The sequence below is a fragment of the Podarcis gaigeae genome (genome assembly GCF_964106915.1).
Source record: "Podarcis gaigeae genome assembly, chromosome: 7".
Lineage (NCBI taxonomy): Eukaryota > Metazoa > Chordata > Lepidosauria > Squamata > Lacertidae > Podarcis > Podarcis gaigeae.
This window is the reverse complement of record NC_139683.1, coordinates 84,817,194-84,831,252: the sequence shown is the minus strand read 5'-3', so window position 1 is coordinate 84,831,252 and position 14,059 is coordinate 84,817,194. Positions and strand designations below refer to the sequence as shown.

The 14,059-nt window shown below is 45.7% G+C and overlaps 1 protein-coding gene across 10 annotated transcripts in view; it reads left to right on the top strand.

Annotated features, from left to right (window-relative positions):
* The window catches only part of ENOX1 (ecto-NOX disulfide-thiol exchanger 1), a 276,927-nt gene that overhangs the window by 153,038 nt on the left and 109,830 nt on the right, over positions 1 to 14,059 (top strand). For 7 of the 10 annotated variants that reach the window (XM_083748441.1, XM_083748450.1, XM_083748444.1 and 4 more), the window contains 2 exons: positions 11,624 to 11,729; positions 12,212 to 12,349. In XM_083748441.1, the coding sequence (XP_083604567.1) occupies positions 11,720 to 11,729; positions 12,212 to 12,349 (148 nt within the window). In that variant the 5' untranslated portion in view covers positions 11,624 to 11,719. The remainder of the gene's footprint in view (positions 1 to 11,623; positions 11,730 to 12,211; positions 12,350 to 14,059) is intronic. The other 3 variants (XM_083748449.1, XM_083748447.1, XM_083748448.1) reach the window with 1 other exon arrangement.

The following is a 14,059-nucleotide window of genomic DNA, read 5'->3' as shown; positions in this document are numbered from 1 at the left end:
CACACACACCCTTGTGGATGGCAAGTTCTAGAACAGGGGTCAGCAAACTTACCGCGCCTCGGGCCAGTGTCTCCAGCGCTGATTGCGCAGCGGGCCAGAGGGCGGGGGAGCGCATGCCCATATGCGTGCGCACACGCTATTTCCGGTGCACTTCTGGGTTGGAGGAGCACCAGAAATAGCTTGTGCGCATGTGCACAGGCATCCTCCGACCCGGATGTGTACCGGAAACAACGCTTGCGCATGTGCACAACACTTGTGCATGCGCATAACACTTGCACATGCACACAAGCTATTTCCGGTGCTCCTCTGACCCAGAAGTGGGCAGCTGCGCAGCACAACACTGGTAAGAGCGGGCGATGGCAGCGGGCCGCGGGGGTCACCATGGGCCAGATAAATGAGTCCCTCGGGCCTTATCTGGCCCGCGGACCTTAGTTTGGGGACCCCTGTTCTAGAATCTAGACTGAAGGCAACATGTTGAAGATCATCCTGAGACATAGATTCATTGTGTGCTTGTGAAATGAAAACATCAGAATCTCTACATTATGTTATGTTTATCTGCCCTTTGTACAGTTCAGCCCGTGCTAGTATACTAAACCCCATAATCCAGCCTATGGCTGACAAACCAGTAGACCTACAGCTTGCCTGGGTTCTTCAAGATGTGGATCCTTATATTACCCTACAGGTTGCTAAATTCCTAACAACCGTCGTCTCGTACAAGAGACGGAATGGAATGTTGGCTGATTATTGATAGTTGTAAGGGTTTTCTGTGGTGACAGCAGATGTTGATTTTGGTGTGGTGCCAGAATCTTAGTCTTAATCTTGAGCTTTTCTTGTGAATGGCTAATGTCTGCCCTTGTGAGTTGTGAACTGTGTTGTATTGCTTGTGGCTTGTACGAGTCCGCTGTTTTATTTGATTTGTTTTGTTGTGTTGTGTTTCATGATGGGCGTAAAGCCGAATAAACATTTTGACATTTTGATTTGGTTCTGCATTGAGAAAAGCAGTGTTTTTGCTCTACGAAAGGATTAAAATATGCACAGAGACGGATTTGCATCCCGGAGCTCCTTTTCTGTTTCACCTGTCTCATAGAATTGTAGAGTTGGAATGGAGACCAAGAGTCACCAAGTCCAACCCCCTTCAAAGGATGAATCTCAACCAAAATGTCCATGGCAGATGACCACCCAGCCTCTGCTTAATAGCCTCCAAGGGAGTAGAGCTCGCCACCTTCTGAGAGAGACATTTCCACTGTGTAACAGCCAGGCGTGCTATTTGGCGGGCTGGGGAATCACCCCCCAAATTCTCAAGGAAAACTAAGACACTTTATGATGTATAAGATCCAGTCATGGATCTCCTAACATTTTAGTTTTGTTTCAAAGCAGCTACAGAGTTTCCCACTTCTGACTGCAGCAGTGGCTGTAGGTGAGAAAGGGTTTCACCCGTACCCTAGAGGTTTTAAGTATGGAGGGCTGGCTGGGAAGAATCTGAACCCTGTTGGGCCAAAGCCTTTTCGAAATCTGGGGTTTAACATTAAGGACTATCAAAAAGGCCGGCAGAGAGGGGCTGAAAGAGATTTAAAAGCCTCGGACGTGAGATCTCCAGGCTAGACAAGATATTGAACTGATGAACATTTTTTGGGGACTGAAACCGGGAAAGGGGTGGGTGGGGTCTGGGAATCCAAAGGGTATATAACTATAAATTGCTTTATTTTTACTATGTTCTGTTATCTGTTTGGAATTGGGGAAAGCCATGGAAGAGATATTTTGGCCGACTTTATGAAACGTGTAATGAGCAATGTTGTTTAAGTATTTGATGTCTAATTTTGAATATAAGGATTTGTTGAATTAAAAATTTAAATTGGAATACAAGAAGGGGAGGTGAGAGGAGGTCTGAGAAATAAGTCAGTGGAAATACGTATTGGAAATTGTATCTGTTTTAATTTTGTGTTTTTTGTATTTTTGCTGTTTTTTCTTTCTTTTTGTTTTTTAAACCAATTTTTGGAAAATTCAATAAATATACTTAAAAAAAAAGAGAGAGAAAGTGTTTCACCCTTTCTTGTTGTGCTGTTTTCCTGTCCTGCGGGGAGGGGCCAAGAGTACACACACATCCTTATACGGTTAATAGCGGCTTTTGTAAAGGGGTATTTAACTGGGAGAAAGGCAGCAGAGGACTGGTTAAAATACCCCCTGCCAAAGGCAGCCTCTCCCAATAGCTGCCTTTTGTAAAATAATATTTTTTATATATAAAATCAACGACCACTTATTTCACATATAGTTTGACCCTGAATCTGGAGAGAGGGAGGAGGGTAGAACAAGCATTTATAAAAGTAGAGGTTTCTCCCTGGTCTTCAAACAATGTGTGTGCACACTTGAGACTCCCACCTCCTGTTGTTTTCCTCCTCCTCCCTCCCTAGCAAAATCTGCTTTTGGATGCTACCAGTGTCTGTTCAGTGAGTCAACTAATGGCAGGTGCCTCCTTTGTAGGCTGAATGCTCGAAAGAATAGGCTACGAATTTGCCGTGTCTATTTTACTCTTCAGGAATCAATTGCAGCAGTAGCGGTAACCTCGTGAGGTGAAGGTGATACTGAAATGAAACTGTTGTTCCCGTTCCGAATTGCCATCTGCTTCTCTTATGGTACATTGAATTTCTGTTCTGCGTCTCAATTTAATTACAGTACATTTAACACAAACATGACCTGGTTCAAACAGATATTGTAGGCTTTTACACCCCGCAGCATCTCTACCTGCCCTATAGCACAGCCTAACGCTTTCCCAACTCCTTGCACATTTTTCAGACAGTTTGCATGTACAGTGGTACCTCTGGTTGCGAACAGGATCTGTTCCGGAGGCCCATTCGCAACGTGAAAAGCCCACAACCCGAAGCGCCATATCTGCGCAGCGCGATTTGGCGCTTGTACGCATGCGCAAAGTGTGATTTAGCACTGCGACGCATGTGCGAGCGGCAAAACCCGGGTGTAACCCTTTCTGGTACTTCCGGATCACCGTGGGACGGAACCTGAAAAAATGTAACATGAAGCAAATGTAACATGAGGTATGACTACAAGCACTGGCAGAGGAAGGGGCAGGGGGGGCGGGCTGCCCCGTGTGCCATCAATGAGGGGGGTGACAAAATGCAACTCGAGACTGCCTGTGGAACCGAGCATGGTTGAGTTTCATCGTGATGCGTCCCCTTCCCAGCGACCAGCCAGGCTCTCCCTGCCCGTGCCGTCCATGTCCCGGCCTTGCCTCATGAACAGCAGCACAGCTTTGAGCATAGCTGTCAACCGTCCCTTATTTGGCTGGAAAGTCCCTTATCCCAGCGCCATGTCCTGCTGCTGGGCCTTATTGATGATGTCCCTTAAATTTCCCGGGTTTCAAAGGAAGCAGCTCCTCTCCCTCCCTCCCTGCCGGCAAAGGAGGAGGGAGGCTCCAGCTGTGCTGCTTGGCTGCGTTGCTCACCCAATAAGAAGTCTAAGAATGACTGGGGCGGTGGAGCTTGCATGCCTTGTGCCGATCAAATCGACCACGTTGCCTGGGGACTCGCCTTTGCTCAGCGCTTCCCAGCAGAGAGGTGACGGTGGTTTTCCTTGCTGCATCCCCTTTGCCAGGTTGCTGCGCTGTGGGAACCACCGCTTGAGGCTTCGTTTGGCTGCTGGTTGACTAAAATCCCTTATTTTGGCTGCTGATCCTTTATTTTCGAGGCTGCTGGCCCCTTACTTTCAAATCTGTAAGTTGACAGCTTTGAGTGTGGCCGCACGCACTCACTGAGGGGGTGACATTCAGCACGCTGCCTGCCCATGACTCCCAAGCTGTTGGTGGAAGGTGGGGAGCTGCGCTGCTTTGCCGGTGGCCTTCCCCTCTTCCCCCTTCGTTTTGACAGCTCAGGGGAGGCTTGGGAGTCACGGGCGCCATTGCCCCCACACTCCTGGGCTGCTGGAGGAGGGCAGGGCACGGCTTTATTTGACGGGGGAAGGAGGGAGGGGGAAGAGGCGGGATCTACATCGGATAGCTGCCTGCGTGGGAGGAAGGGGGAATTTCAATGTGCGAGGGTGACAAAAAAAATTCCTCACCGGGTACCACCTGACCTTGCTACGCCACTGTGTACAAGGGGCTGAATCAGTGGATTGTAAGAGCTCCAGAGAACCCTGTTGGGATGGCCCTTCTAGTTTGTCAGCAGATTCTGCCCAAGGGCAACTGCTGTTTGTGATTCAGAAGTGAGAAGCACATTTTGGGGTAAAGATTATGCATGTACAGAAGACCATCTGTGTACAGCAAGAATTACCATACAGCAGCAGCACATAGCGAGCCTACTTTTGAGCATCAAGCACAGGACTAGTCTACCTAAAGCATATGAAAACCCCAACTGCATAGCTGGCCTACGCAAAGTCTGATTAGCTAAGTCTGGTTATCATTTGGAGGTGTGCACACATAATAGTACAGGAAGAAGCAAAGGCTAAGAGGGTGAAGCTGAGTCCTCCTGTTGGCATGCCCTCGTCTCACCAGTGTGCCAACTTTGGTTCGTGGGATGTCAGGCAAAGGTAGCCTGCAAGAAGCCCAGGAGCAGCAGCCTGAGCAAACTGTAAAATGAAAAGCAATGATTTTTTTTTAAAAAAAATACAGATTTTGTCTGAGAAGACAGAAGCTTTGCACGCTTATGTAAAAAGCATACCAAGAAGATAAGCAGTGAGCTACTGAGATCTTTGCAGCTTGGTTGCTTGCCATTGGCAGCTGAGAAATGCCTTTTTATGTTAGCTAGACACTTGCTCTTGGGAGATGCCTCTGTGGCAGAAAGTGAGAAGGTGCTGCAGGGAACACATAACATGTGATATTCAGATCCGGCTGCTGAGTAAACACTTCACAGGAGAGACAGCAAGAGGTACCTTAAATCACTGAATAAAGTTCCAGAGATTTTTTTTCAAAAAAAAAAATCATACCCAGGAATAGGAAAAATACAGACAACTCGTGAGTCCCTCCTCTCCATTTTTAAACTGTTTTAAGTTTTAGCCTAAGCTTTTAACTGGGATTCATTGTTGGATGACTTGTCCTTTACTTCAGCTAATTTTCTCTGGTCATGGATAAACATTCCTGGGTTTTGTTTTGTTTCTGGAGCATTCAGAAGAATTTTGAGAAATAAAAAGGACTGCTTGGCTCAGGACAGAAAAGTGAGATTTGAGGCAGTTGTGAAATTTTACCTAGTTCTTAGAGCACAGTTACATCCAGATCTCAGGATTGTAGCCTTGAAAATTTACTATTTTGAGCTTCACTACAAACTCAAAAACATTTGACAGCAACGTGTAGAGTTCTACTTCATTTATTCATCCTGATGCAGTTATATGCTACAGATCATGCAAGTGTGCACTACTGCAAGTCCTGCATTGCAGAGTATAATGCCCCCGTTCGTTCCTTAATTTTTTTAAAATGCAAATCAACCATATTCCAAATAGAGTATGCATTCTTAAAGAGAGAGAATGAAAGTATGCTTGCCCTTACTTGGCACAGTGGTGTTGCAGACTGGTGCTGCCAGCCTGACACAACCCAATGATGGGTGCCCCTTTGGGCAGCAGCCACAAGCTATCAGAGAATAGAGTGGTACTATTAGTATTGTTATTATTACTATTATTAATCTGGCCTAGGAAGGCATCGTCCAAGCCTTCAGTCTGTCTTGGAAGTCTATAGCAGACCCTCACAGTAAGGTCTCTGTTGTTTCCCTCTCCTGTAATTTTTACCTATATACTCTTGATCTGCCTTCCATGTTCCAGGTCTTGGATCTCTTCACAAGTGTATTCATCCTTTACATATAATGCGACTCCTCCTCCCTTCCTGTTTGATCTATTCCTTTGGAACATTCCAGTCATGAGTTTCATCTCACTAGTTTTCAGTAATGTCTACTAAATCATATTTGCCATCCTGTATTAAAAGCTCTAATTTGTCTTGCTTGTTTCCCATTCTCTGTGCATTAGTATAGAGACAACTGAAACCAAGAGTCATTCTTTCCAACTGCTTTCTTCTTGTAGTTTCCTGCCTTTTAGCAGGTTTCTGGAGCACCACCTCAGTTTTCTGTGCATCCGTGAAGCTCTTATCCCCAGTAGCATGTTTTCCCATGTCTCCTTACCCCTTAGGATTCAGTTTAAAGCTCTCCTGATCAGGTTTGTGAGACTCATAGCAAACACAGTATTGCCACCCACTGTGAGGTGCAACCCATCTCTTACCAGGAGTCCTTCCTTTCCCTTCTGTTTTTTAACAGAGGCTTTTGTATGTATTGTATTTGGAACGCTAAAGAGAGAAACCAAAATGTTTATTTAATATTCAAAAGGAATCAAAACATCAAATACAGCTACTGGTGATGCAAAATGATACAGCTATTTTCCCCGACAGGTGACAATAACCACCTGACAGTTCTTCTATTCCAGTGCTATGTTTTCTGCAATCATATTTATTCATAGCTGTTCCATCCGGAATTTCCGCCTCTGGATTGGGACCCATGACAATAAGTAAGATGAACATGTGAATGCCATCCGTGAGCACAGCATTGCTTCCAGTGGCCTGTTTATCTGGTGCACAAGTGAAACTGGATTGTGGCAAGTGTGTTCTGTTTGTTTTGTGGCAAATCAGGGTATTTGACATGCTTGGCTTGGGTTATATTAGTTACTGAAGGTATGCCATTAGCCCAGAATTTTCGAAATCTTGATGGAAAGCATACATGTAAAGAGACAAATGTACATGGCAAAGCCCCTGGTGGTTTCTATTCCAAAATTATTGTTTCAAGAGAGTTTGGGGTGAGTGGGGGAAATGTGTTTTTCTCTCTGGGTTCTGTTCAGACTTCTTGTCTGTTAAATGAGAAAACAGTATAATTTATTCAATGAGCATCCTTTACCTTCAAGATTGGAGAGTGATGCACGTTTTAGAACCAACTTCTAGGCAGAATGAAAAATGGAGACATAGTTGTTGAGATATGGTGGCATTTTGTATATGTGCAACGACGGGATCTGGTTTGTTTTTTTTTTTTATCACCAGCACAGCGGCCAGCAGGCTTGCAAACCTACTTCCCTCTGGGTGATGATTTTGTACTGCATATGCTTTTGTTATCACTATACTGGACTTTCATAATGCATCATGTTAGGGAATTCCAAATTGTGCTATTTTTAGATGCAGGTTTAGTCTGACTGCAGCTGCCAGCATGATAAAATAAAAATAAAAAGAGCCGCACATTTGACACATCTTAAGCGCATCCACCAATTAACAGTGACCAGGATTTAGTTTAAAATAGTGCTGGAATAATATTTAAAGGAGCACTCAAGGCAGCAGCTATTTATCTTGCAGGTTGTTGCTTTGAGACTTTTTATGTCTTCCTGTGTTCTGCTTCTTGAAGGAAGTTTGACTTACATCTACATTATCAGTGCTTTATTCAGAAACTGGGGCAGGGATACAGCATGTTGGACTTTGCTGGAATTGAGAATAACACATCAACACATAACTTGCTGAGAACTAAATTGCTATTTTGTCTCTGGAATTATGAACACTCTCTATAGATGGCGCATACATATTGGCAAAAACTGTATAGCCCTGTGCTTAGCTAGGCCATCGGGGGTAGGTTGAGCTTTTGCGAGTCATAATGATAATGATTCTCTGGCAAATTGATGCATGCTACTTGCAAATGGAACATGGTTCGAAGCTATTTCCCTGGGGATGCCATGATGGACAAAAACTGCTCTCAGCTTTGCCACTTCCAATCTGAATCTCATCCCTCAAGGGCCAATAATGAGGTGAGTGGAGACCCAAAGATTGGCTCTTTCCTAAATCAGAGACGCTGTTAGGTGGTGAGTTAAGGGAGCCAGAGCCTCAGGATGTTTGCGCTGGGCTCCAGATCAATCCTCTCATCTCCCATTTTGCATTTATACACTTTGTTTAACAGGGCAGGTGGGTGCTATACAAAGCCACTTGCCATCTTAATTTGCCCAGAGGTACTTCGTTTAGATTTAGTATGTACATAAGCAGCAGTTGTTGCCAATAGATTACAGGCGGGCAGAGGCCCCAATCCACATATACTATACTGGCCCCAGAAAATTACCTCAGCAAGCTGCCAGCAAGAGCCAGTTTCTTTTTCTTTTTAATCTCTGAAAGCCTGAACTAAATTAGTGGCTGAAATTTTGTTCATGGTCCTATGCCCAGAATCATTTGAGTACCCGTCAATGTCCTCACCCTGGAAAACTCCGAATATTCCCTTTTCACTTTATTAAGGGGACTTTCTGGTTTCACACTGGGCTTGCCAACTCTCAACCAAGAGCTCAAAAGTGTGGCCACCTGCCGGTCTTCTGGCCTGTTGAAGTAATACGGAGGTGGATGGGTGAATTGGGCCACCGAGGCCTTGGCTTGTGGTTGTCAGCTGACACAGTCCCGTTGAGTCTTCGTTTCATCCCGAGAGCTTTGGTTTAAGCCTTTGCTGTCTATAAAAAACCAGCAAGGTAAAAGCTGTGAACTCCGCCGCATTTCTAGCTACAGGCCAAATGCTTTATTCATAATGCTGCAGAACGTTTGTTTAAAGAGTAACTAACATGCTGTTTGTGACTCTTGTCCTAAAACAGAACATGCTGTTGGCTTATGGTGGTTACATTCTACAGTGTGTTCCCCTTGCAGGCATGCTGATGCAGATTTAGTTTTCTGCCACAAAGAGAAATTTGTAGTTTAGTCACTTAGTCGTGTCCGATTCTTCGTGACCCCATGGACCAGAGCACGCCAGGAACTCCTGTCTTCCACTGTCTCCCGCAGTTTGGTCAAACTCATGCTGGTAGCTTCGAGAACACTGTCCAACCATCTCATCCTCTGTCGTTCCCTTCTCCTTGTGCCCTCAATCACTCCCAACATCAGGGTCTTTTCCAGGGAGTCTTCTCTTCTCATGAGGTGGCCAAAGTATTGGAGCCTCAGCTTCAGGATCTGTCCTTCCAGTGAGCACTCAGGGCTGATTTACTTAAGAATAGATAGGTTTGAGAAATACAGGTACCTAATTTAAAAAGGTTCATCATTCTTTACTTCAAGGCTGACTTTTGCTAGGGATTATTTACCCTCAGCCCAGACATCAGCTCAGCAGCGATAGGGGTCACATTGACTTGAATGGGTTATAATTTTGAACATTGATGTTTCCCTAACAATAGGGACGCATGCCATTACGCATGTGCACAGTGCCATTGTCTCCATACTAAAGATCATCTATTACTCTCTGCGCATCCATGGTCAGAGAAAGAGCTTCTGCGTAAGAGAATTCAAGTATGATTTTCAGACAAGAACTCACTCCGTCCCTCTTATTTAGAAAAACACCCATTTATGTTCAGTGGCACTTACTCCCAAGAAAGTGTGCATAGAATTGATTGGTGGATGATAAAAACAAGCTTGATGCCGCCACCACAAACCTAGCCTTTGGTCCTGAAACAAAAACCAGTGGGACTGATAAATTAAAAATACAAAACTAACCCAGTGGCAGAATTAGGTTTGCAGGACAGCACTCTGAAAGTAGGACCTCTAAGGCTGCAATCCTCAACACACACATGAGACCGAATTCAACATAATGGAGCTTACCATGGAGTCAATACATACAGGGATTGGACTGAACTTTCCAGCAAAAGATCAGCTTGCTTAATTATTCCATTGAAATCAACAGGAGTTGAAATGCTTTAATTGATATCAAGGTCACCTCTTTTTCTGCCCCAGCCCTGTAAGTTTGGCTCTGGGGAGATTCAAAGGCATCTATGTGAGCAAATGCTCACAAATGACTTTGTTTAGGCTGCAGGTGAAGCATGTGTGTGGATCTGGTTTTTTACTGAGATGGTGCATTTGAGGAGACACTTGAAGGAAAAGGAAAATGTGTAACGGTAGCTGCAGGTTGGTATTTTGGAGAATGGAGTGAGAAATAAATAAATCTCCTGAATTGAACTTTCAAGAATATCCACCCACTTTCTTCTGACAGACTGGAAGTATGATGGAGATGACCATCCCTTTGAGGATGCAGATCCATTGATCCCAATCCACCTCTATCAAACCGATCTTGTTGCTTTTAAAAAGCCCTGCTATAGAGTGGGACTTGCAGCCAAGACCGTCTTAAGTATATCCGGCACCGTGGTGCAAAGATCCCTCCGGCGCCTCCCCTGGCAACTCCAAAACAATGGAAGGGGCGGTAGAAAACTCCCCCACTGTCCCGATTCCCGGTGTAGTGGCAGCAATCAAGCAGGAAAACATGCTGGCGGACATGCTCTCCAGTGTTAGGGCGCCCAAGAAGGCAGCCCAGGAAGGCAGCACACCGCCTTTTGCCTGGAAGCAGGAGGACAACGACCAGGACCAGGGCCGACTTTAGAAGATGCAGAGGCTTGGGAGGGAAGCAGCTTCCATTCTAAGCCTCTGTGGGGATTGCTCTCTGCCTGCGGAGGCTTGGGAAGAAAGCTGCATGCCTGCCAGCCATATAGTTGGCGGGGCACAGCTGGCGGGCGTCCAGGCAAAGGGGAGGCTGCCAGCAAAGCCGCACAGCTCCCCCACTGGCTAGGGTGCCCCTGAGAGGGCGGCGCCCTGGCGCGATACACCACTAAGACCAATGGGAAAGACGGCTCTGCGTGCAGCCAAATCCTAAGACTGCTTAACCAGCTGCAAGTCGTACTGAGTTGAAAGGGATTGGCAGCCTGATCCCATGCAGGCTTACTGGGAAGTAAGTTCAAAGGGATAAGTTCAAAGGGATTGCAGCTTGAAACTAGTTCAATGCCACACTGTTTCACAGGTCCCTTCCACTGCTGCCTCCTCCTGCCCCCCCTCCCATCAACCAAATCTCCGGAGGAAGGAGAGCTCGGAGCCTGGTCTGCCACCCCTCTCTGATCTGCCGCTGAAGTGTCCACCTCAGCCAGCCACATGGTACAGCTGGCTCTGCACCCCACCCTTTTCCCCAGGGCTTAAGATTTGCTAGGCTCAGTAGTAAGGCTGGATGAGACCCAGCTGAGCAGGGATGGGTGAGATACACCAGTGTTAAATGCAGTGGGGTTTATTACTAGATGCAGATGCCCGGGACTGCACTGTGCAGGTTTTGATGCAATACAAATATCATTACGATGCCAGCGTATTTAAAAAGAAACTGGCCGTCGGTCAATTGTGTGGCACCCTGTCCTCAACTCTAAAGGATGTTAAAAGTTATCCCAAGGTGGTTTTCCCTGCCTCCCCCCCCCTTACTGTGCAACTTAGCAGGCAACAGTTTTCTTCAAGCTTTCAGTATCAATTAATATTTAACTTTAAAAAAAAATTCATTTGTAGCCTCAAGTCCGCCCATCCAGTGTAAGCCAGCTCGCTAAGGCGGCTGTGCAGGTGCTGATAAGACGTAAACTGCTGAGAGGTTGCTCAGCCCAGAGGCTGCGCATTAAACAAGTTATTATATAGCACTATTTGTTCTGTTCTCAGGCAGCAAAGCAGGGTGGGGTGGGGGTTCTTGCCTTAACATCATTTCTGATGCCTTCGAAAGGTGCATGGTCAAAACTGCTCTGGAGACCCAACTTGGACTGGGAGACCCAACTTGGACATTGCAAGGTGGACTGCCCGCCACAATCTGCCTTGAAGAGATATTTTAAAGCAGTATTTAAATTGTTGTTTTTATTTTCCTTCCAGAGCATACCCATTCTAGGGATGAACATTTCAAGATGTTAAAACAGTATCAGGTGAAGAAGTGAAAGTGGAACAAGCTGAAGAAAACCTTCTAGAACCATGGCCACAGGTGAATGCCTCCGTGTCATCATCAGTGATGTTTTGTGTTTGATTTTATTCATTGCCTCAGCGCTGGATTTCAGCGTTTCTGCTCTTAATCAGAATGTGGTATCTCCCTGAGATTTGCCATCTTGACCTGGCTCTTTCTTCCTGGCACCTTGCTAATGTCTTTATTTTGGTGCGAAACTGAAAAGCATTCTAAATTGGTTATTCTTGCAAATGCATCAATGTCCTTGGGAATTTGTTTCCATAGGAACCTTTGCCCTTATTGGATTAGGTTTCTTTGTGCACTGGTTTTTGTTGGTTGGCTGCTGTGCTGCAAGTTTCCCCACAGATGATCAGGAGAGAATGACTAACAAGAAGTCCCAAAAACCCTACGCTGCAGCAATCGGACAGATTATTATTTTCGTGGTTTTTTTTTGCTAATTTGCAGCTTGTCATACTTGCTTCTTTGATTATGAACTAAGAAGGTGTTTTTACCCCCTCCTGCAGCAGCAGATGGTGTGGGCAGCATAGCTATAGATACCTCGCAACTTAACATGTCAGTCACTGAACCAGCAGCCTGGGCAACTGCAATGAATAACCTGGGGATGGTTCCAGTGGGACTGGCTGGACAACAGCTGGTGACGGGTAAGATTTTCATTGAGATCTGTTGCACTGGTTTGTGGATTTTTTTAGAACCCTAAGATAAATGCCTAATTGTTTTCTGAAGGTGCATGCTTCTTTTTTCAGTGTGCTTCTGGAACACAAGGCATAGGTTCCCTTTCTTAATATTGTGAAGAAAGTGTTTAATCTCCTGGTATTAACAGCCATCTAATCCACGAGGCATCTTAAAGTTGGTGGAAGCTGACAAAAGCCCTTGGGGAAATTTGAATCTTTAAAGCCTCCAAATAATCTCTAAGACCTGTTCTGCATTGAATCCGAAAGCGAAGCCTCATAACAGATATATTTAACATTTTTAAAAGCTGTTTCCCCACCCCCACATGGAAGCCTTTGCTAATATTCTGCCAAGGAGCAGCATGGGAAATTGGCTAAAAGCTTCTGCAAAGAGAGGATGAGCATTGTTAGGCTGACACAAGAAAGTACAGCTATAAATAGAGACGTTATAAAAATCTGAATCCCAGATACTTGCCTACACCATCAGGTGAGTGGACCTGAGAAAGAAACCCTTTTCTTATTCACTCTTCACTGAGACCTTTTTCATCACACGGTAGCCTCTGTAGCTTGACATTCCACTAGTGTCTTCTGCAGGAAACACGAGGGAGGTTGAAATCTCTCGACCTACAGTGGTCCCGTGATGGGTTCCTGCAGCACCCACCTCTCTCTGCACACATTCCTGTACTTGGCAATGCACACCTCCCCTTTATACTTTGTGCATTTACTGCAATTTACCTTGGCTCTTTAACACCCCAGACTGCATGACTTCAGTTGTGAAGTGCTTTTGAGTTTCCAGTAAAAGACAGAGCTTGGGGAACAATCAGAAGGAAGATTTTCATTTCTGGCTCTCTGACTGCTTATGAATGGGTTTGGGTTCACTGGGAGAAGAATGAGAAGATAAGGTTCTTGTGCCCCTAGCATCTCCAAGTTACAAAGCTCTTGGGTACCAGGCCTGGGAAAACACTCCTGTCTTACACTTTCATAGAATCATAGAATTGTAGAGTTGGGGTCACCTATTGCTGATGGCCATCCAACCTCTGCTTAAGGTAAAAGGTAAAGGGACCCCTGACCATTAGGTCCAGTCGTGACTGACTCTGGGGTTGCGGCGCTCATCTCGCTCTATAGGCCGAGGGAGCCGGCGTTTGTTCGCAGACAGCTTCCGGGTCATGTGGCCAGCATGACTAAGCCGCTTCTGGTGAACCAGAGCAGTGCACGGAAATGCAGTTTACCTTCCCGCCAGAGTGGTACCTATTGATCTACTTGCACTTTGACATGCTTTGAACTGCTAGGTTGGCAGGAGCAGGGACCAAGCAACGGGAGCTCACCCCGTCGCGGGGATTTGAACCGCTGACCTTCTGATCAGTAAATCCTAGGCTCTGTGATTTAAGCCACAGTGCCACTCTGCTTAGAAACCTCCAATAAAGGAGAGTCCACAACCTCCCAAGGAAGACCGTTCCACTGTTGTGACGTTTGCCCATTCTTTTGGAAATGTCTGTATAGGGGGAGAGAAAGGGTTAATAGGTAGACCAATAGAAAAACCCAGAGGTGGAGCCTACTTGTTTTAAAAAAGGCTTAGCCAGAGGTTTAGACAGTTGGGAAAAAGCAGTTGGAAGACAGATGGAAATAGAGAGACAGTTAGTGCAGGTGGTTCTTGTGTGAGGGGAGGTAGAAGTGTTAGAGACA